This window comes from Emys orbicularis, chromosome 24 (assembly GCF_028017835.1).
Source record: "Emys orbicularis isolate rEmyOrb1 chromosome 24, rEmyOrb1.hap1, whole genome shotgun sequence".
Classification (NCBI taxonomy): Eukaryota; Metazoa; Chordata; order Testudines; family Emydidae; genus Emys; species Emys orbicularis.
The window spans coordinates 14,725,316-14,749,010 of record NC_088706.1 but is presented as its reverse complement, the minus strand read 5'-3'; the positions used below and the strand labels follow the sequence as shown (position 1 = coordinate 14,749,010).

At 47.6% G+C, this 23,695-nt stretch overlaps 1 protein-coding gene across 1 annotated transcript; it reads left to right on the top strand.

The window, feature by feature from the left end:
* Positions 1–20,645, top strand: SLC25A42 (solute carrier family 25 member 42). Its single transcript, XM_065422212.1, has 8 exons — positions 1–53; positions 11,732–11,851; positions 14,658–14,769; positions 17,232–17,257; positions 18,166–18,332; positions 19,000–19,116; positions 19,690–19,841; positions 20,202–20,645. The coding sequence occupies exons 2-8, from the start codon at positions 11,768–11,770 to the stop codon at positions 20,525–20,527; spliced, it is 984 nt and encodes a 327-aa protein (XP_065278284.1). The 5' UTR covers positions 1–53; positions 11,732–11,767; the 3' UTR covers positions 20,528–20,645.
* Positions 20,646–23,695: the final 3,050 nt, after the last annotated feature.

Sequence of the window (23,695 nt, the reverse complement as noted above, 5' to 3'; positions counted from 1 at the left end):
CGCCGCAGCAGCAGCGCGGAGACCCAGCTGGACACCAGTGCTGGGCCGAGCCGGTGAGTGCGGCGCTTCGCTGGGGGAGGGGAGACTAGAGCCCCGCCCATGTGGGGTCCCCCGGCTGTTCCCCTCCCCCACCAGTGCCGTATTGGGGAGGTGCTGGAGGGGAAGAGCCCCCAGCCGGGGGTAGCCGCCCCCTAGGGTGACCAGACAGCAAGTGTGAAAAATCGGGTCGGGGGTGGGGGGTAATAGGAGCCTATATTAGAAAAAGACCCCCAAATCGGGACTGTCCCTATAAAATCGGGACATCTGGTCACCCTACCGCCCCCTAGCTGCAGAGGAGCTGGTTGAGTAACTGCCCCCGGGCTCAGGTGTAACCACAGCCCCTCTGGGGAATGGGGGGTAACAGTCTGGTCCTCTCCCCCTCCCACCGCAGCGCCCTGTGGGGCTCACAGCCCCAGACCAGCATGGGGGGGCCGGCAGCCTGCTGTGGGGCATCCTCCCCACTGGCCCAGCAGCCCCAGCTGTCACCTAGGGCCCCGCCGGGACAGCCCCCTCGCTCGCCAGGAGGCTGGTGCCCCTGCTGTTGCCCAGCTCCCCTCCCGGCTCAGCTGGGGCCCAGCAGGTGCTAAGGGCCGAGAGGGGGAGCAGCACCCACAGGGATCTGATACTGTCGTGGGAAGCCCCTGCTCCGTGGGTGGGGGAGTTGCACCCGTCCCAGCACTCTGCTGTCAGGGGAAAACCTGAAACCTTCTCACTTCCATTCCTGAGTTACGTGGGACCCTGAAGTATGAGTTAGGGGTGTTCCTGGTGTGCCCATTTCCCTCCCTCATTATGGGAGGAGATCCCCCCTGCCCCCCATGAATTAGCTCTTTGATATTGTGTAAATATTCCTTTGACCTTCCTTCGTTGGTGCCCCTGTGTTAGGGGACAGAGCTGGCTTGTGGGTCAGAGGGATCAGGTCACTGGCTCTGTCAGCCTGGAGCATGCAAGCTCTGATCTGTTTGACGTTGTCTTTCTGCTTGTGGTAAAGCATCTTAGTGTGCATTTGGGGGACACTTTGCAATGTTTCCCACCCACCCTGTCTTCCCTCTCCTTTTGTCTTTGGGTCAATGATCAGGTGATAAGCTGCATAGAATTTTTTAACTTCCTGTCAAATTTGGCAATAGAAGGGTAAAGCTGAGTTACTGTGCTGGTCAAAAGCAACAGAGGGTCCTGTGCTGCTTAGTTGGCCAACAACTAGGAATAATTTCTTAGTGGACTTCTCAGATGCAATGTATTAAGAGGAGATATTGAGCAAATGTATTGACTAGATATAATTCTGTTTTCTCTTCCCTTCCCCCATGGTCTTCTGATGGTAAAAGGCCTACTTGCTATTCCTGTTCTTGCCACCATCAAGTTTCTGCACAAACAATATGTGTTCAAGGGGCACAGTTTCCCTGTGAATGTCACGTTTAACACTTTAAAACCAAATCTGAAAATATAATACATTAGATACAGAAATCTTCTGCATCAGGCATCTGTTCCTTAAATATGATCATCTCAAGGCTCTGTTCAAGCCAAATATTCCTTCAGATATGTGTTTCCAGACCACTAGATGAGTGCATTTTTGTAAGCTGAAATAAATGTGGGAAGAATATGGGGTTGGATGTTGTTGCTCAGGGATAGATACTGGAGGGTTAGAAAGTAACACATGGTGTACTGAGTGCTCTGAATCTCTCCTCCCTTATCCCACTCTAGTTTAGCCACTTCCCTGGCTCTGCCTCCAAACATGGAAGTGGGAAAACATGCTCAAACTAGTCTTAAAGGTGGAACAAACAAAACAAAACAAAACAAAAACAGGATATGCTGGAAAGGGTCATGTAAGTTAATCAGTGCCATTTTATAGTTTTATGCGTCTGCTGAATTTGTCAGGTACTACAGTAAAGGTGTAGTAATTACTGCTATTATATTATAAAATGTCAAGCTTGTAGACAATTGCTCTCTTGGGTAGTGCTGAGGGTTTAATGATATAACGGCATTCATTAACTTCATTGCCAACAGGAATATGCTAGTCAGCTAGCTAAAAAATGTGGGTTGAAGTTCATCTTCACTTGGAAGATAAGGTTGCATCCTTGTGCTTCACAGTCTCTTAATATGCAAGGCTTTTTCTGGAGGTTGTTTGCCCCTGGGGTGTTTGTGTGGTTGGTAAATTTGGAATGTTTTGGAAACATGCTTTTTTTTTAATGGCTGAAGTGATGAGGGTAACCCGAGGTATCTGTAGTCAGTGGGTGTTACAAAATAACAGAGAAGAGAGTCTGTATTGTAAGGGTTTCTAGAGGGCTGGTATGACTCACCCACAATCTAAAAATGAATGCAGTTAAAAATGACCCAATTGTTAAACACAGAAATTAGGCCAAAATTTTCCTAAGTGGCCACTGAATTTAGGTGCCTGGTTTGAAACACCAGAGCTGGATTGTCTGAGGCACAGAGTATCTGCACATCTCATTGACTTCAGCTGGGATGGTGGGTGCTTGGCATTTTTCTGGAAACCAGCCATTCACACTGAAACCTTGCCCCCCCCCCCCCCTCAATCCGATCTCCCTCAGTATTCCCCTTTACTTCAGCAGGGACTCTGTCTATAGAATGACTGGGTCCTTGGGGCAGAGAGAGCACCAACTTTGAGGTCTTGCTGGCCCCAGGCCGGTTTCGCAGCCTCTGCCACAGTAACATCTTTACACTGCAGCAGCTGTTCACAATGGCTGTACATTGACTTAGGCAGGGCCAGGGCCACCTGGAGGCAAGGTGTTTCACAGACGTACTGTACCCGGCATGCTGACTTTAAGGGGTTAAGGAAAATACAATGCCAGGTGGCCAGTGCTGATTTGAAATGAGTGTATTGTTACTTCTTGAAGCAGATTACCATGGGCTTAGTACGGACCAGGCCAAACAAATGTAGTGTTCGGAAAGGTCCAGGAACCAGTCACCTTTCCCTTGGTAATTCTGCTGCTAAATATACCCAACCGACCAACCCTTTAGATGTATATCTCTCATGTAAAACTGGCACTAATACCTTAATGCTGATGTAGTGCTTTCCTTCTTCAAATTGCTGTAGAAATATTAATTGTTGCAATTCTGCAGGCAACAGAAGGTATTTTCCCCCGCTTTGCAGAGGGGATGAGCAGAAACACAGTTTGTGCAACTTGGAGTAAGTTGTTTAACCCCCAAACCCAGGCTGATTTAGTTTAGACTTCTGGAGTTCCTTGCTCCCACATCTGCTCTTAATCTTGCTGTCATGCACGACCGTCAAAATATGATTTGCCATTATGTCAAATTTTGGGCCTACCAAGCTGGATGTATCTTAACAGCGTTGTACAAGGTGCTTTGGTTAGGCAGGACGGATGCTTAAGTTCACGGTAGCAACTTAATATAAGGTTTGCAATAGCATGATTAAAACAAACTGAAATAATTGGATACTTCCAGCTAAAGTTCAGACCATGTGTGCAACGTGAAATAGCATCACTATTGAGAAATAAGAAAAATAATGTTTTTGTTAAGGCACATCCACTTCAGTTTTGGTTTAACGAGGTAAGACTGAGTTAATGTTTTATCTTGAGCTCTGACACACACAAATAAATGTGGGTTTTAAGGCAGAGGCTATAATGATCAAAGCTGTTGCACTGAAATAGCTCCTGATGAAGATTGCAAGTATTCAGACTAGCAATGCTTGTATTCCAATAAGTAACAGTAAGGAAAGGGGAAACACTTTGCTTATAGCTATTTTGGGATCTGCTTGTTTAGTCCTTCCACTCCAGACTCTCTGTCTAAACCTTGCAGATTCTTTCTGCATAGTATCTTTAAGATACGACTTTTCCTTTCCATCCACTCAGATAAAATTCTCATTCAGATTCTCAGCATCTCACAGCTTGATTGCTGCTATGTTCAGAATGCTGCTGCCAAGATTATTTTCCTAGCCCGTTGCTTTGGCCATGTCACCCCTCTCTTTGCACCCCTCCATTGGCTCCCCCTTCTCCATTGGTTCAAACCATAAGCTGCTTGTCTTCACTTTCAAAGCCCTTCATAGCCTGTCCCCAAGCTCCCTGTCATCTCTCGGTCACTATCAAAATGTTGACTCCTGCCTCCAGTCAGTCCATGATGGCCGCCTGCGTCATCCCCCTGTTAAATTTTTAAACGAGCACCTTTGTGCTTTCTCCCAAAGGCCACACAGCCATGTTCTAAGCCATTTTAATTGGAATTGATCTAAGCCTAGCCCACCAAGTATCATTTATATTACTGTGGGAACCCTAGTGATGGACCAGGTAAAAAGCAAGTGTAGGCAGAGCTTTTGTGTTAGGATGAGATCGTGCCTATCGACCACATGTCACTCTTGTAACATTTGCCGGCCTGTATCCTCCCTCTGTGCCGTCACTGCTCACCCTAACAAACCCTCTGCCTCCTCCCGGCTCGGGGCTTGGTGCCTCTTTCCCTTTCTGTCTCTGGAACTGCAGCCCATGGGCCAACAGCCTCCATCTCCTCCCCAAAACTCCTCTCTCCAGGCTAGCTTTCTGCTGCCTCCATTCCCATCCCTCTGCTTGTACCTGGCTTCATGCTTAATTCACTAGCAGAGATTTGATGCTGACAAGATAAATGTGAAACAAACGGATCCCGTGACTTTCCCCCTCTCATTTCGCTCCTTCTCCCCCAATGTCTTTTAGCTTTTGCCCTCCTTGCATTGCATGTAAGCTCTGCAGGGCAAGGGGTTTGTTGACTTATGCTGCAAAGCACCAGGCGTGCCTCTGGAGTTGTAAAACCTCATTTGTTTTGTGGTAATGATTCAGGGTATGGTGAGTGAGTGACCCTGGCATTACATCTGTTGGCAGCTCTGCGTCATAGCTGCCTCTTGTCACCTGTGTTCTTGTCTCTGCCTTCTGCAAAGGAAATACCCTGCACTAGGGTGGCAGGCAGGGGTGACAGAAACTCTCTCAAACTGGGGGGGGGGGGCATTGGCACCCAGACTGTGGCCCTGTTCCCACGTTGCCCCTTCTCCCCCCCCCCAAGACCCTGCCCCTTGCTCACTCCTTTCCAGCCCCTCCCTGTTGCTCACCCGTACAGTCGGTAAAAAGTGATGGGGCCATGGCCCCCAGATCCCCCCCTGTTCCAGTGCCCCTGGTGGCAGGGGTGTTTGGCTGGAAAATCAACCAGTGGGAAGGTTGCATTTGCCTGACCAGAGTGTTACAGACTTCTGGGTGACTTCCTTTTTCTCTCATTTTCTGCGGTGATAGTTGTCTGAGAAAGGAGGGTGCTCCAGTAGAAATGGTGTACTTCCTCCCCTTGATAGTCTGGCTCCTCAGATTTCCCTAATCCATTAGTTTCTCCCGCTCCCAGTTCAACAGGGTTGCTTATTTGTCTTGCAGCGAAGAACTGGTCTCCAGTCTTTGGCTATAGCAGGGATTGTGAGGAGTTCCCAGCTGCACTTTAGAGAATCAGTTGTGGTCGCTGAAGTTGCCAAGCTTTTCCGTTTTGTGGAACAGGCATTCTGAGCTGTGGGGCCTGGACAGCACTGATTAGCGCAGTTGGCTTAATTACTAGGCTTTTTAAATAACCGTTCCCCAATGGCCAGTGGCTTTCTCTCAGTTCAAGCTAGATAGTCTAAAAACCATGTAAGGAATTTGTATCTCCTTTCTCATCGTCATTGTGCTGGTTGTCTCTTTGGCTGTAGGGGAAAACCAGCAGCATTTGCCTGTACTTTGGAACTGGGAAAACATGTTGAACTTGAAGATACCTTTCTGGTAACGAAAGGTCCATTCAGTGATTTATTAATGAATCACTGAAGAGTGCATTAATGTTGTGCTAAAAAACATCCATGCAAACTGCTAAAAGGATGAAATTCCATGAACTTTTCAGGCCTTATGCATCAGGGTCAAGTTTGTACATAAATCTGTGTTTGGGCTGATGCTGCAGTCCAAGTCTATGGAGTGAGCTTTTTCGGAACTGGCTTGACAAATGTGAAAATCAATGAGGCTTTCACACGTTCCTTGTGTGGTCGCGGCGCAGCGCCGGGAGAGAGAGCGCTCTCTCCCGGCGCTCTAAAAAACCCACCTCCATGAGGGGTGCAGCTACCAGCGCTGGTGCACTGTTTACACTGGCACTTTACAGCACTGCAACTTGCTGTGCTCAGGGGGGTGTTTTTTCCTGTTGTGTTCAGTGCTTTATCCTCATGTAAGGGGATGTCAGAAAAACTACTGCCAAGGGCTGGGAGAAGAAGAGGTGCAAACATGATACTTCTAGTAAAGACAGGTGTTAGTCCCAGTGTATTGGTTGAATTTTAACAAAGGCAAAATAGCTCATGGCAGACTATTGTAGTCGATGGCGCCTGCAGCCGAGCTTTTCCAAGATGGTTTCTAGTGTATTTCATCTGCATAATGCAAGCACAAGCCACGAGTTAAACATTTTCCTCAACAGCCAACACCTGCACCATGATCCAAACCCAGTTTACTTTGGTGTGACGTTGGATAGGTCATTAACATACTGCAACCACTTGAGGAAGACGGCAGCCAAGGCAGCCCTTGGAACAACCTGCTCAGAAAATTGACTGGCTCAACCTAGGGTGTGAGCGCCCGGACACTTAGAACATCAGCCCTTGCCCTTTGCTGTTCAAGAGCAGAGTACTGTTCTCCTGTCTGGTGTCGCTCATCTCACAGGAGGCTGGTCGATGTAGAGTTTAACAAACCCATGCGTATTGTTACCAGGACTTTATGGGCAACTCCATTGCCATGGCGACCGATACTTAGTAACATAGCACCGCCCCATATTCGCCGTGAGAAGGCCTCTGTCATGGTGCTGGCCAAGATCCATGTGAATAACGATCTGCCTTCGTACACCAACCTCTTCAACCACCTGCCAGCTCACCTGTCTTCTAGATGCCCTTTATGGTCACTGATGCCACCACACGACATGACGGTGGAATCTGCTTGGCACAATGAGTGGTCACTGACAACCGTCGTTAATCACACTCTCATCACAGACCCAACCATCTGTCTACCACGTTTTGATCTGCCAAGGTACCCGTGGTCATCTTTGACCCAGTTTCGGACAGGGCAGCTGTGCGGCCAATCTCTTTCAATGGGTTTTTTTCTAATGACCTGCAATGCAGCTGTGGTCAACTTCAGACTCTCTTATATTCTTGACGAGTGCCCCATGGACTTATTCCAATGGCGGGCTACCAGCTCTCCACCTGGCTGCTGCTGACACCATCAAATGGCTGGGCACATTGCGCATATGCTGAGCTAACATAGGCAATTACCTCCTGCCTCCTAAATTCCTCTGCAGCTTCAGTTGAATGCAGTATTTCTCATTTCTTGATATAAGCTAATACGGAGCCCATATGAAACGTGTTGGTCTGCGTGTGGTACCTGCATCTCGGTAGTGGGTAAAGTTAATCTGTGTCTATGGATATAAATTTATAAAGTACTTTGCAATTCTTGGGGATGAATGGCATGTTGTAGGTGTGAATTATTAGTCTCCATTTTATGCTGTGAATTTGTGTAGGAAAAACTAGCAGCAATTTCATTCCAATCTCCCTTTGTCACTGGCCATCTACTTCTGAGCTTTAAATATAGAATGAAATGCCTTCCAGGCCCCTGCATGCCTTGTGCCTGTTACTCTTAATAGCTGTTTACCACCTTCAGACCTGCTTTTCTTCAATCACTGCAACTACTAAGGATCAATCACAACTGTATTTCTGGGTGTTTATAGCAGATTTCTTGTGGCACAAAGCCACAGTAACTCTTAACTGCTGGAAAAATGCAAGTAACTTGAAATGCACTGCTTGTCTTGCTGCTCTTGTGAAATGGAATGTATGCACATGGGACTCATGCCTCCGTTGGCAGGAGCAGTGTGGTTAGGCCACTACCTGTCAGTCAGAACTCTGCGTCCAGTGTTCTGAACCATTTCCATAGTCACCAGTGGCACTCTCCAAGCTGAAAGCAAATGTTTCTTAGAAAATAACCACAGCTGACACCGCTGAGGGTTTGCTTTGTAATATCTCTGCCATTCACACTGGAGTAATTGACATTCTATTAGAAATTTTAGTGTCCTGCAATGGATCTAAATTCCTGTGGGGATTTTTAGGGCAAGTGTGTTTTGGCAATGACAGGCTGCAAGCCAGTTTGTGTGTGCTGGATACCTGGTCTTCTGCTATGTTCTGACCACAGTAGTAAATGTGTAAACTGGAATGACAAGGTCTGCTTTTATGATTGCCAGGGTGTCGGAGTGCTTAAGAGCAGCTGGGCACTGCAAAATCTATGCACAGCATCAGAACAGCTGCATTAGTGAAGCAGTGAATAAATATCCATGCAATGTGAGTGTCTTTGTGATCAATTCAGGATTAGCTCTTGCCAGGGGGCCAAGAACAGGAAAGGAGGTAGCTGGGTGACCAGCTAAGGATTTCATGTGTACTGTAGATCAGATTATATCAAGTCAAACTATTTGTAAACAAGTTTAATTGAGAAGTCAGTTTAAAGGGAGACTCATAGTAACCTGCAGTGTAACTCTGTTACTTTGTCTCCTTATCCAGAGAACTCAGGCTTAACCCTTCCTGTCACCAATTATTGCAATTTGCATGGTATCTTGGTTAATCCATCTTTATGTGATGAGTTGTGGTATAAGTTTGAAGTCTTTAAAGAATTTTAATGAAAGAGCTGCCGATGCCTTAGGGTCCATGCCACAGCCCATGAAAACACAGCGATTCGTAAAGCTCGTGATCATGTTCCCTTAGGGCTCAGTCTGGGCAATGAACTAAATTCTTCCTTGTGCAACATCTCACCAAGTGAGTTGTCTGCATTATTTGAAGAACTTGACTCTGTTTTGCTCTTCCTTTAATCAGGGAGAGCTACCAAAACTAGCTTTTAAGAAAGCAGAACACCTGACCTGTTGAAGGGTTAATTTTACAGCTTAATTAATCTGGAGGCTGCAGTTTGCTCAAATACTCAATGAGCAGAGCTAAAGAGAGAAGTCAACCAGTGCTGTCTAATTTTTTAACATACATAGACTATACTGTGCATCCAGTAACGGACATGGGGCAGACAGTTCATTTTAGTGCACCTAAATATTTCTGCATTTACTAAAATACGTTTAGGATGCCTACAAAGAATCTAGATATGTGGCTCGTAAGCTAGCCAGATGACACACTTGTCTGTAACACATGCATGTGGATAAATGTGACTAAGAACCAACTTCTTTTGAGGGTGCTCAGTGAAAATATATCATGCATTTGATTGCTGACTAATGATGCAGAATCCTAATGAGGTAAATTACACCTTCCATCTGGCTAGAACAGAGAAATTTCTCCTCTTCTGCTCCTTGAAAAACGAGAGTGGGTTTCACAGGATTTTAAATTGGTAGCTGTCATGATCTCTTTTTGACACTCTCCAGCAGGCCGTCTAGAATCTTGTTACGAAGCCACAATGTGTGTGTTACTCACTAAATTTTTATTCAGTCTTGAAGCCCACCTTGGCCAAAAGTGTTGCTTTCAGATTATAAATTCTCCTGGCCGGGGAATGTCTTCTCATTACCAATCTGTGCAGCCCCTAGCACAGTGGGGACCCTGGTCCTTGTTTGGGGCCCCTATGTGCTACTGCAGCATAAATAACACATAACCATGCTGTGTAAAGTACAGCCAGCTTGCATTTGCCCACTTTTTGTTACTCCACTAACCCTGGCCGAATCTGTTTAATGCACAGTGCTGCACAAGACACACAGGGACTGCAAATATGGCACCGAGTAGTTCTACATTTGTAGAGCAAATAGGACTAAAAATAGTAAACACTCCTGTGTCCTGAACCTGTGGAGACTTAGGCATGTGCTTCAGTTATGCATGTGAGTAGTCTCCTTGAAGTCGCTGGGACTGTCGATAAGGTTTTGCAGGATTGGGGCCTTGACCAGTGAACAAGGCTGTCTTTGAGAACACAGTTGAATAAGGTGATGCTACCTAGCAGTCTGCTTGGGCCTAACTTTTAGGCCTGACCTGGCGGGTCGGTGGAGTCGTTTTCTGACCTGACGCTGAGTCAGCACCTCCACCTCGTGCCCGTGGGGTTGGTGTGGCAGCGGCTGTGTGCCCGTTCCTGCCGGCCCCTGCTGCTCTGTGGGCTGTGGAGTGAGAGGCGCTGCGACTCCTCGGCACACTCGCTCCCCAGCGCAGGAGGTGGCGGGGGCTGGCAGCAGCAGGGCACGCAGATGACACTGCGTGGACTCCATGAGCAGGAGGAGGGGCGCTGACCTGAGCCTGAGAGGGTCTGTTTGTTTTCCCAGTTCACCGGATCCCAGAACTAACACTTGTAGCCGGGTTACAGGGCTCTAACGCTGTAATTACAGATGTACGCACCCAGGCTACTGGAATCCTTTGTGTACCTGTGCTTAAAAGTCCTCTGGGTTACATCCCTTCTCGTCATCTTTGTCTAGAACCTGGTTTTAAAGCAAATTATGGACCCTTCATCATGAGTTTCACTGACAAGTCTTTATCCTCAGTGGACCTGGGATCGGTATTTTGGCCTGTGCTTCCTTGGCGCTCTCCATCCTAGGAGAGAGATCACTTGATCATTGCCTGTTAGGTTCACTCCCTCTGGGGCACCTGCCATTGACCGCTGTCGGCAGACAGGATACTAGGCTGGGTGGACCTTTGGTCTGACCCAGTCTGGCCGTTCTTGTGTTTTTATTTGTTACCTTAGCTGAGCTCATGAAAGACACTGTCTTTGCCTGTGGTTTTCACTCTTTTATGATTTCTTTTGGGAAACAGGGAGCAGGGCAACCAATAACTAGACACAAGGCACGTGGGAAATCAAGACTGTTCTGCAAAGCAACACTAGTTGAATAAAGTCCTCCCTTCTAGCTGCTTTGTTACAGCATGTGACTGGCACCATGGTCTTTATCCCCATGAAAATATCCATCTGCATCATGTGATGTGACTGTGTCTTTATAGACCCTCTGCAATGCAAATATTCCTATTGCTTGTTGTTCGCATCATGTTTTGGACTACTAAGTAGCTTTTTCATTAAAATTTTGAATCCTTACCCTCTGGACAGCATCTTAGAATATCGGGGTTGGAAGGGACCTCAGGAGGTTATCTAGTCCAACCCCCTGCTCAAAGCAGGACCAATCCCCAGACAGATTTTTACCCAGTTTCCTAAATGGCCCCCTCAAGGATTGAACTCACAACCCTGGGTTTAGCAGGCCAATGCACAAACCACTGAGCTATCCCTCCCCCTGCTTGAGAGCTTTCATTTTAAAAGAGGAGCTCTAAGGAGTTGTAAACATCCTTCTCAGAGCTCTATCAAACAGCATCTGGTGCTGAAGATACTCAGGGCTGTTTCTTCCCGAGAAGTGAGCGCATGGGTCCCTGAAGGTCCAAAACACATCAGTGAAGGCCCAGGAAAGAATAAATCCGATTCCAAAAGTGAAATTCATATTTTCTAGTCTTACAGGGGAAACAGAGTTTTATAACAGCCCAGTATTTAACTACAGGGAAACCACACACAGAAGGGAACATTAGAAATCAGCTGCTAAGCAGAAGCTGGCTGGTTTGTGGGGAATAAACTGTGTTGGAAACCTTTTGGGGTACTTTTAAAGTGGTGGTTTGACAGTTGGAGGTGGCCTCTACTGCAGATCATGTTGTGTACTCCAGTGTAAACTGGTAACAATACCCCAATGTTCATTTCTACTCTCACTTAACCACTGCTTTGGTGTGTTTTGTATTAAAATTTAGGAGCCACAACTCTTCTGCCTAGTAAGCACGACTGGTATGGGTAATGGTGTGAAGGAAGGTCAAGTGGGTTTAAAACAGAATGGCGTGGAGCCAATTGTACCCAGCCATGTTCTATCTGAGGTAAGAGCGGGGAGGGGTGTGGGTGTGATGGATTTGCAGGGGGAGGAGGGGAGATTTGGTTTGGCTGGCTGCTACTCCAAAAAGGAAAAGCAAACAGCATCTGATTTGGGGAGCCCTGAAGCAGCTGCAGTGCTTACACATATTATGCCGTACAACAGTGGCTTTCATTGAAGATTTCAAAGCACTTTACAAACATCCATTAAATGCGTCCAGTCTCCTGCCTATCCTTTGGGAGGTAGATGGGTATCCCACTGAGTCACGTAGAACTTGTTCCTTGTCCAAGGTTGTGTATTTGGTAGCAGAGCTGGGAATAGAAGCCACAAGTCTTGATTTCCTGCCTTTGCTCTAATAACCAGCATCTCCTCTGTCTGCCTTAGGTCAGCGTGTTTGCTGTGTTGTATCAGTAGTTATGAAGCTGCTGTTGTAAAAATAGGAAAAGTATTTAAATTATTGAATAGGAAATAATATAAATGGAATCAGTGGATTTTAAATTCCACGTGAAGGTCAAACCATCTGTCCCCAATGTCCTTTTTACAAATGTAGTGTTCTGTTAAGCCTGGTGTACCTAAGGGCCAAAGTGAAACTCACGAGAACCTCTCTTTCCTTTATAATAATCTGGGGAAGAGAGGAGCAAACTCTGGTATGTATGAGTTTGTCCCTGGCTGGCATCAGGAAAATGATTGGGAAGCAAGTGTAGCAGATTTTTTTAAATGCAGTTCTAAGGAACTGGCAGAAAAGGAACAAAAGTGACTCTCTGAGAATGAGCCAGTGCAGGGAGTAGCTGCCTGCTCCCAACCTTCCTGGGTTAGTCCCTGTATAGGTCAGAATTAGTGAGACTCCACAGCATCACTTATAACAAGCCACACAATTTTGCCAACTCCAACTCCTACTTATCTGGGACTCTAGCAGGCTAAGGTTGGAAACGCTTCCTGAATTCTCCTGAGACTCTTCCATACAACTTGGCACTGTGCTGAACTGTTTAAATGGGGTTGGGAATGGGTTTTTTTCCGGCTGCTCACTCTGTTCCTTGTCCCCGCCAAAGGCTCTGCGTTGGGCTGGTTTACCCTTTCTCCTGCCTTGGCTGGGATGTAGCTCCGTCTGGAGTCCATTTAAGATTGCTGTGGGTGGAGGAGAGGGGGAGGGAGCCAGAGGGGCGCACTGTCCGCTCCCAGCCCTCTGGGCACTGACGCAGCACCTGGGCATCCTACCTATGTCAGCATGTGCTGCTGCCTTTGATACTGGGCTGACCCCTTGCAGAAGTCTCCTGGCAGACTGTTGTAAAGAACTCCGCAACATTACCAAGGGCTGCGCGTGGCTGATACAGGACTTGCATAAAGAAGTAATTACGGCTTGTTTTCCCCTTAATTTATTTGTCCAGAACTTGGGCAGAAGTTGAGCCCCACTTTTGCCTGTGTCTAGGGTCGGGCAGGCAGAGGTCAGACGCTGACTACAATTGAGCAGTATTTTTGATCACGTAGCTTTTTAAAGATCTTTGGTTGAGGGGAACCGAGTCAACATTACCAAGGAGTACAGTCAAAATTGGGCAAATGCTTCTGAGAAAAAAGAGCGCTTACCATACAAGACATGCCATGCAAACATAAACGTGTCTTTAGAAGCTAACATGGGCAAGACTAATCTCTGCATTCCTGACTGTTCGTTGCCTTCAGTGTTTAACACTTGCGCTTGCTTTCTGCGCATGTATTATGGAAAGCAAACTGCACTCTAAATCTGAACCATGACAGGCATATAAGAAACCAAGCTATTTCCTTTGCAGTTATCTTGCAGGAGAAACTTGTCTTGCCTTACGCTTCTATGATGTTGGGGCCAGTTTGGAATAACGCTGTGGTGTCCCTGAAAGTGCAGGTTGAAAATAAAACAAGCAACTTCCTTTCAGGACTTGGCTTAAATCAGGAGGGGGCAGTGCTTTTCACTGTAATCTTAGCAGGGAATGGATGCTTATGGGCATGATTTGGGGACTTTGTACCCTGCTAGCTAGTTTTAATCTTTATTCTTCAGGGTCCAGCTGAATTTCTGCTTTAGCGTAACTGGCATTTTGCGGGTTGTATTTGAGTTTCTGAAGCCCTGACATTGGTTTCCATTTGTCCAAGTCTCTGTGAATAAAAGGCTTCACTAAAGAAACTGAGCAGCAAAGAACTGCCAGTTGCTGTTCCCCACATGTTGAAATACTATTTAAGCAAATGTACTCCCAAGAGTCCTGGGACAGCTGTACGAATGTCCCCATTGTGCCTGGCTTTTAGCCATAAACCGTTCACTCGCACACAGTTTTACCTGGGTTTATACGTGCTTTGAATCCAGGCTTCCTTACCTGGTGGGTGTATAGATTAGAGCCAGGACTTCACTTTAACACAGGCTCTAACCCATCTGTTTTGCAGGGTGGGTGCAGATTGTAACCTGGGTTCCAGAACCTGGGTGCCCATAGCCCTCCAGGGGTTAGGAAGGACAGACAAATTCTCCCATAATGCACTAAGAAACAATTCATAGAGCAGCTTAGCGCAGCACTAGGAACCCTGAGACAGGTTTTAGGAATTCTGGGGCTAACCGAGGTTAGTGCCGTGTCAGCAGGGATGCAGCTATACAGGTATGACTCGAGTGTTGCTTAGCAGCAGGGACAGTCGCACCCAGTGTGGCTAACTCTGGTTCCCATCTCTCAGTGCCCAGACCTCTGCAGTGCAGGCATACGCTCAGACGCTGTGCACAGGAAAGTTGGTTTGCATCCCAGTCACCTAACTCTGTCCCTTCATTGAGCAATGTAACATGGTCTGTTTTGTTTTTGTTTTTTTCCTAGGGGAGCCCGGAGAAAAGGAAAGTGATCCACTCCCTGATGTCTGGTGCATTGGCTGGTGCTGTTGCAAAAACAGCAGTGGCCCCGCTGGATCGGACAAAAATCATATTTCAAGGTGAATGCTGTGAGCCCTTGAGAAAGCAGCCAGCTTCTAAAAGAACAGAGTGCCTGTTCTCCCCTGCCAGCGGTGCAGCTGAGCTGTGCTCTGACGTTTTGCTCTTCCTAAACCTGCAGAAAACCCTGTACGGCTTTGACAGGAGCACGGGACCTTTGTTTTCTGCTTGGGATACAAGTCCTGATCCCGAGAGGTGACAATCAGCCCAAATCTCAGTTAGGATTAAGCCCATATGTCTGGATCCTACTCCTGTTGTCATAGGATTTTGCCATTTACTTCCGTGGTGTAGGACTGAGTCCACTGTTTCTCAGTGGAAGATGAGCGCAGCTTGTGAGTGTGGGTCTGGCATGCTCTTATCGTCTGTGGGCGAGGGAGGGTCTGGAAACGTATAGCAACCATGCATTGTAAGGCGTTGCAGTTAAAACTGAAGGGGTGTGTGATGCCATTTTGAAGGCTTGGTGTAGTGGTTTGGGTTTCCATGTCTGGGCTTCATGAGACTGTTCAGGTTGGAGACATACATTGAAAAGTACAAAGATGCTATTGGGCTCCTTAACCTCAGGGAATATGGGAAGGAGGGAATGGGGACATGGTGAAAATTAGAAGGAAGTAAATAGACACCTGGGGTTTCCTGTTAAAGGATGGGTAAGTAGAACGTGTTTACTCAAACTTACGTTATTTATTTGTACTGAAAAATTAACTTGATCTAAAATTATTCTGGTTGCAAGTTAAATCAATTGTACAGACTGCTTCAAGAGTCAATGAAGTAGAGTCCAAAATATCTGCCTTTATACTACAAATCCCTTTCACATCCCATATGCTAAATGTGCATAACTGAAAACCCAAGTTCAGCTGCTTTGACTAGAAAATCCTCATGCATTTGATCAGAACTGGGAGCATTTTTATCATCTGTCAAATTGCAGCTATGGGCTGATAAATCCCTGTTTCAGTGCAAGAACTACCCAGGAATATTAAATATTACAAGTGTGTGTGTGTGTGTGTGTGTGTGTGTGCAGTAGACTTTTAGAGAGGCCAAGGATTTAAATCTGGTTTGCATCTCAGATTAAATGAGTTTTAGATTTAATCTAATCCTTAGATGTGATTCATTTTGAGGCGATTTGACTTGATCATCAATATCTGCTTAGCAGAGGCCCCTATCTGGAATAGCAGGGGGCTGCAGGACAGGACTGAAGTGCGTCAGCAGAGCTAATGTGGGTGGGTGGGGGAGAGAGCTGAGAACTAGGATACCCAGGGTGACTCTAGATTGGGATAGAGGTGCATTGGCAGGGTTGTGTGTAGCTTAGCGCCTGCCTGCACTGTCTACCTCACTGGAATGAGCCCTTCACTTCACCTGTTTAAGACTTTCAATAAGAGATCCAAATTTAGAGCTGAAGGGTGTAATGGGAGCTGGAGAATAGGGGTGAGTTAGCAGCTATCTGTACAAATCAACATTAACTTGTACAGGCCTATGTTTTATGAAAAGCCAAGTACTCTGTCCAGTTAAACTCTCTGCAGAGGAGGCAAATAATATGATTAGAAACTACCACTTCTGGCTAATCTCTTGGTATCTGGCAGAGTTTCCTTATCTCTCACTGTCTGGGGGTTTTAGCTGGCAGTTGCTTTCCTATCCAGGGAGCTGGAAGCAGCCTTGGGCCATCTGGGCTACAAAAGTTACCTTGTGTGGCAGCCTGCTGTTGGGAGGGCAGAAATGCTGGTTCCACTGCAGTGGACATTTGCAGTAAACAGTTTCAAGTTTCCAGATAGGCCTCAGCAAATGAAGGTTTCTTCCTCAGCAAGCATACAGCGCCTGCTAGTTACTGTACGGTTGCTCACAGATCCTGTGGCACATAAGCCGATCTCTCAGGTTAAGAGTCGAGCATATTTTAACAGATCCCTTCCACGCACAAGTTACAAATGGAGGCCACCATCCTTCACAGGGCAGGACTTCAACGGGACTCCATGCAGGAGGGAGGACCCCTGCCTGGACCTCATTGCAAGACTGGGCGTAATTTCTTTTCTTGCATCTGTTCAAAGTTTTGGCCACATTCCTTTAACTGTGTGACATGCAAGGTATTTGGAGAGGAAATTCCAGGGTGTTTAAATGCTCCGTTCCAATAACACTCCTATTGCAGGTATGAAACCGGCTACAACAAGACAAACAACAAAAACTTGTTTCTTTAGCAATCCGGCACCTTCAGCAGTTGCTTTCCAGTTCCTGACAGATTTGTAATCCTTTCAAGGCCATGCAACAGTCACATGCAAACAAGTTTTCACTATGTTGCTCCTTTATGCAACTCATGACTTTTAAGAAATAAAAAAGGCTTGATAACAGCTTGCAGCTACTGTGGTGCCAGGTTCATCCCCATAGTTTTGACTCACTGAATTGCATGGCCATCGGACTCTGTCTAGTTAAATGTGTAGCAAGTCCTCACACTAATGTTCTTCTCTTTGCTTTTTTTTTTTAGTGTCTGCAAAAAGATTTTCTGCCAAGGTGAGGTGATGTCTGTCTCCTGTTGACCTAAAGGGTTTGATTAATGGCAGTAATAGTAATAAAAGTGCTCTCTGTTGTATTAACTGTCTGGCTTGAATTTTATTAGCAGTGTTTATAGCGAACTAGCAGAGAGGAAGAGATTTGTAACAGTGTAACTGATAACCTTGCCCCAAGGAGCACTGTCTTCATCATACCTGTGTACAGCACCTAGCCAAGTGCCAGCCTTATCCTTGTTCTGGGCCTAGAGGTGCTACTGCACTACAGAGAATCAATTCTTCATCCGGTGGCACCCTGGGCTCCATCTTGCTGGGCACAATGCGATATTGTGTATTTCCCCCACCCAATGTTCTCACTCAACCAGCAGTGGAATTGTTTAAAAGATGATTGCACAGTTGAGTTTGGGCGGGCACCCCTCCCTGTGGTTTGTAGAGTGCTTTATGATGTATGTGCTAGGTTGATGCTACAGATAGTCTCTGCTAATATTTATAATCCCCCCCCCCCCCCAAACCTTCTGCGTTGTAACGAGTCTATTGATTTGGGTTGAAAAGTGGTCTGTGCAGGCATCGCTCCAGCACTGGAAGAGGAAACTAAAAGGCATGTCGTCTTTAAACCGCTCTGAGCCCTTTGACTCTTCCCAGCTTTGCTTGTGTCCGATTCTCTTTTAAAAGACTCTTTTCCTATCCGAGAGACATTGATGCTCTAGTTCTGTGTATCCAGGGCACAGCCCAAAGGAGTGAATGTAAATAGCGACTGTCTTCCCACCTCGTTGTGGTTGGGGGCCAAGGGAAGCCATCTTGCTGGGACTTGCTTCCTCCTGCTGAAGATGTTCTGGCTCCATCCTAGGTGTCGAGTGGAAAGCGTCTCCTTCTCTCACCTTCGACCCCGTTCTCGTTTTCTGTTGCATGCAGGAAGCCTATAGGCTGATCTACCGCACCTACCTCCATGACGGCTTCTTGAGCCTGTGGCGCGGGAACTCGGCCACGATGGTCCGGGTGATCCCTTACGCTGCCATCCAGTTCTGTGCGCACGAAGAGTACAAGCAACTCCTGGGAAGCTACTACGGCTTTCATGGAAAGTAAGATGCTGCTGGTGTTGAGTCTTGTCCTAGGAGCAGAGTCTGACTGTTGGGGTGGGAGGAGTTGTGTGGACTGAAGGCCTGTGGGAATTAGGATTGTTATGTAGGTGACAGGTTCCCACAGCCTAGAGGCACCCATTGCTGATCAGCAGAGAGTGTCGCTGCTCAGCTGATTGCTGTCCTGGTGGAGAGCCCTAGAGCGCCGTGGGGCAGGAGCTAAGCAGTGTGGGGTGTCCCAGACAGATTCCCTCTGGCTGATAAGATCCTGCCTTCTAGAGGGGTGAGCAAGGAGCGGCCCAGAGAGCATTGGAGGTTAGCACTCGGTGTCGCCAGGTGGGCAGTACGAAGTGTCTTTCCGCTGTCAAGAGAAGCAACGGGACGCAGTCTCCCCAGAGCACTGAAAACCAACCCCCCTGCGCTTTAGTGCATGGCTGCTTGCTCCCTTCTCCGTGCGGGAGGGCAGATGGTGTCTGAAAGACCTGAATCAGGCTTGCTGCAGCCCCCAGCCTGTCATCAGCATCAACCACCCCCCCCCCTCCCGCCCCCCCAGTATAACTAGCTGCTGGAAGCCAGCTCAGGATAGCGGTGGGAGGAAGCCTAAGAAAAGTTACCATCCTTATTCTGTGCAGGTGTGATCTGTTTGGTTTTGTCTCCCTCTCGTTGTTAGAACATTGACTCCTTTACCCAGATTCATCGCTGGTTCGCTGGCAGGTACAACAGCTGCCATGTTAACCTACCCCTTGGACCTGGTGCGAGCCCGAATGGCTGTCACGCCGAAGGAGATGTAAGTGGCTAATGGGAATGGGTGTAAGCGCCCGGGATGGAGGTGGATGGTTTTGAAGCTCAAGCCTTGGTGTAACTCTGGGTTGGTGTGACAGCCTTGGGAATCGGCAAGTCTGATGTATGCAAGTGACCTGGGGGCTGCAGTTGGTCCAGTGGCCTTTCTTCTCCAGAAGGAGATTAATAGATTCCAAGGCCTCCTGTGTGACACAGGTCCGAGACTTCCCCACAAGGGTAGTAATTCAAATAGTGATCAGCTCACAAGTGAGAGGTACCTTGTGTGCTGGCTTGGTCCAAAGAGTAGTGTCAAACTGGCCTCTTTCAGGAGAGGCCCAACCTGACGACCTCTGCTAGGTCAACAGGTCACGAACAAATGACCACAATAAAGCTATTGGAAAGAGCTGGCTCTTAAGCAAGTCCCTTCTGAGCTCCTCTGTCATACGCTCGGAACTGAACGTTGGTGGACTTCTCCAGCCGAGCAAGCAGGTTAACTAGGTCCCCCAGCGAGGCAGGTTGGAAGCATTACCAATGGCCTTCCTGCACAGGCAGTAATGTCTGGGGGTCTGGGTTTCGACAGGTACAGCAATATCCTCCACGTCTTCATCCGAATCTCTCGGGAGGAGGGGCTGAAGACCTTGTACAGGGGCTTTGCGCCCACTATCCTTGGGGTGATCCCGTACGCCGGACTTAGCTTCTTCACCTACGAGTCGCTGAAGAAACTGCATGCAGGTAAAGCACGCTCTGCGTCGGGATGCTGACATCCTGGTGACGGGAGCTCAGGCTGGCAGCGTCTCAGAGCTTTAGCACTTGGTCATAAAGGGCTTAAAGCTGCCTCCCCCGTTCTGCACCGAAGGATGTCTCCTCTCTCCTCACCTCTGTCGGACTGGGAAGCAGCAGGACTTGGTACATCATCCCCATTTTATAGCTGAATAAACTGACACTCAAGGGCTTGTGTAGGGTCACACTGAGTCAGAATCCAGGATCCTGACACCCTCTCTGCTGTATTGGCCATTAGACCATGTAACTTTGTAGTCATGCAGTTACTCCAGGAAGCTATTTATACATTGCCTCTTCCTCTCTCTTTCCCAGATCACAGTGGGAGAGCCCAGCCATACCCCCTGGAACGTCTCGCGTTTGGTGCCTGCGCAGGCTTGATCGGCCAGTCGGCCTCCTACCCTCTGGATGTGGTGCGTCGGCGAATGCAGACGGCCGGGGTCACGGGACATGTGTATGGTTCCATCCTGCCCACCATGCGAGAGATTATAAGAGAAGAGGGACTAATCCGAGGCTTGTACAAAGGACTCAGCATGAACTGGGTCAAAGGTCCAATCGCAGTGGGAATAAGTTTCACGACCTTTGACCTTACCCAGATCCTTCTCCGTAAATTACAGTTCAGCACTAATATTGAAAGGTAGTGGCGTCATTCCCCAGTATAACAGGGGAGAAGTACAGTGTAAGTCTGTGTGTCTAGCAAACACTAGCATTGTCCCATTCTGTTAGTGCTACCCCCTACTGCTGAGATTTTACTTTCTGTTCTTTTTTCTTTTCTTTCTTTTTTTTTTTTTAACAAGCCTCCGAGTTATTGCCAAGCCCAGACATGTAACTAACTTTCACTAAAATGGGATTCTCCCCATGGGTCTCGGTGTCAGCGGAGCCGCCTTCTCTAGGTAGCTGCCTCCTTCTTGTGTTTAACTCTTTTATACACACTAAGCTATTGCTGGCTTCTCTCCTGGGCTCAGTGGGTTGATGAGGTGGTGTGGATTATAGAAGAGGGGCTGCCATGCTGCCTGGATGGAGCTGGAAATCCGGGAGGTGAAAGGTGTTCCTGCTAGGCAGTTCTTAATGACTACACAATGGTAAGCACCCTGGCAAGCAGTATTTCAGCGTGAGTCTGCAATGAACTGCACATGTGAGTGGAGAGGGTTAATAGCCTTTGAAATGGAACATCCAGGATTTAAGTTTTTATTTTAAAACAATTTTTTACTCCAAAATTTGGAGGTGAGCTCTGGCAGGAAGTGTGGAAGTGTTCCTCCCTTCAGATAGCACTCGTTCTAGTTTTACTTTGTGTTCAACAAAACATCCCACCTCAGCAATGCCCCTCTCTAAAATCAGCAAAGACAGAGTTAGATCAGCTTTCAATCTGGAATTCCTGTGCCTGGGGTCGTAAACTGGATTCACTTGAAATAGTGTGCTTTCAGGCTACTTTAAAAACCTCTCTATCCGGAGTTGTTGTATTTTTAAAAGCAGCATTTTCGGAAGGATTTATCAGCTTGCAGTATTAAGACTGGAGATTAAGAGTGGGGAGTGTTACATCCTCAAAGTTTAACCAATGATGTCTTTAATTATTGTGGTTGCTGCTTAAGCTGCAATGTGAGAATAAACTCTGCGGGGGGCACACCTGTGAATAACCTTTCAAGGTGGCAGTTTTGAATGGGTTCAAGCTGCTGGCCCTGCTTTGGAACACCCTTGGTGCGCACACGCTCTGGAGGTCATGTCACCTCAGCTGATTAACTTTGATTCCAGTAGCTTATTCTTAGAATTGTGCTGGACCAACTTGGCTCGTAGAAAATAGACCCAGTTTGCCAAGAGTAACACAATTGTCGCCCATTGGGGATCGTGCCAGGTGTGCCAGTCCTTCCCAGCTGCAAGTGTGAAACGAACCCCAAGGCACCCAGGGGGATGCGTCCGCGGGGAAAGCCCCAGACTCAGAAATGGAACTGAGTCCTTCTGAGACATCTTCCCTGAGACATCTTCTCCCCTCCCCCCTCAACCCATTGTATTAAATGTGAGCACTGGTCTGAAGAGAGACTGGAACCCAGAAGCCCTGATGGGCTGCAGCCTTCAGCCACATAGCTCCTGGGGGTGCCCACTAGGATAGGAGTGAGAACAGTGCAGGGTGGTGAGATTTGTCTGTCCAGAAGCCTGGGGTGTCTGTACTAAAACCTCCAAGGCGAGAAGGAGACTCGAGGGCAGTGCCAGTGTCGAAGCGCTGGACCCAGAGGGGTGAAGAGGTGGGGTTTTGTTGTTGGCTCTGCAGCTAATTTAAAAACCTCTTTTAGCCAAACCTTTTTCCCCGACTTTCCCGACTGTTTAGTCCAGCAGCAGACCTGATTTCAGTCTAACCATGTTAGCAGTGGTCTTTGGTTTCTTGAACAATAGGGTTCTTAAAATAACTGTGTGTGTTGTGTACGTTTTTAAATAGCTGGTTTTCCCCCTGTTTGGATGTACAAGGGGGGAACCCAAAGCGCTTAATTCTTCTATTTTCTTGCATGAATTAAAACTTGTTCCAAATCTGCTGTCTGAAATGCGGGACCCTGAAGCTTCTCTAGTGTGCTGGGTAGAAGGGGGCGGTGCCACTGTGTGTAATGGAGTGACCTTCGTTTTGGTCCAGGAATCTCCCATGAGTATGTTCTGTAGCCCACAGAAAGGAGGCAAGCCCCATGTAAATCTTTTCTCTCTCCCCTCCCGTTTCTCTGGAATTGTTGACCATCTGACCCCAAATTGTGTGACTCTCTTTTAAAACTATAATAATTAGCAGTCAAACACTGTTCATTTGCATTTCCTTCTCTTCAGCTCCCCTCTACCATAGTTGAGCGCCTTGGGTCCACCCCTGGCTGTTTGGGGCAGGCAGGTCTGATGGAGAATATCTAAACTGGCACAAGTGCAGGTTTGATGTTGGTTCCCAGAACAGTCCAGCATCAGAACCCTCCTTGTCGAATGCAGTGGTGAGAGGTTTCATTTCGAATGAGGATTCGATGCCAGGGATGTGTGTTCCTTTGGAAAGTCCTCGACTATCGTTTGTCCAGTGTGATCCCTTCCCCTTCTCCGCTGGATGTGAAATGGCAGCTGCTCCCAGTGCCTGGCCTAGCTCTTTGGCTGTGTGAACTGGTCGTTGCCTGGGTGGAGAACACTGGGGAGCTGGCTCTTTCCAAAGAGTCCTGAGGGCCAGGTAAGGGGTGCTAGTGTGGGAAGCTGGGGTGGCTTTCCAGCAGTGGGTCAAGGCAGAACTTACCCATTTGCTGCTGCTGGGAGTCCTCCCTGATCCCCGGAGACCTGCCCCAAGCAGTCTTCTCCTGGTTCTCCGGGAACACATGGCTGCAGGGCCTGAGAGTGCCAATACAGCCTGGGTGGGAAGACAGGCCAGCAGCAACCAAGGTGGAAGGCAGATCTCTGTGCGTGCAGAGGACTCTGGTGGGGAAAGGGGAATGCTGAGGAGCCTTGGCACCTGTGAGAGTTCACCATCCGTGGAAGTCATGGGGGTGACAGTCCCTGCAAAGCAGGCAGTGGAGTGGGAATATCCATTGATACTTTCATGGTCATTTTTAGAAGCCCAGTCCAGCAGCTGGTCTGAGGAAATGATGGTACGTCTGGAACTTCGCCTGACAGCCATTGGCCTGGCAGTGCTTAAGTATTACAGGTCTTGCACTGTGGTTGCTTTAACACAGAAGCAGTCAGTACATTTCAGAAGAAACTTTTTTTAACAAGAAGTGTGTGATAAATGGACTTTGCAGGGTAGCACCAATCTGAGAAGTCTGTGGCATCCGGCATCGGTGGGTACAGCATTGGTGGCAAAGGGGAAGCGA

Bases quoted from the DNA above. Each gene is read 5' to 3' on its own strand.
- SLC25A42 (XM_065422212.1), top strand. From the start codon at position 11,768: ATGGGTAATGGTGTGAAGGAAGGTCAAGTGGGTTTAAAACAGAATGGC. The intron at 18,333-18,999 runs GTAAGATGCTGC...TCTCGTTGTTAG, and splicing joins TACTACGGCTTTCATGGAAA to AACATTGACTCCTTTACCCA. The intron at 19,117-19,689 runs GTAAGTGGCTAA...GGGTTTCGACAG, and splicing joins GCTGTCACGCCGAAGGAGAT to GTACAGCAATATCCTCCACG.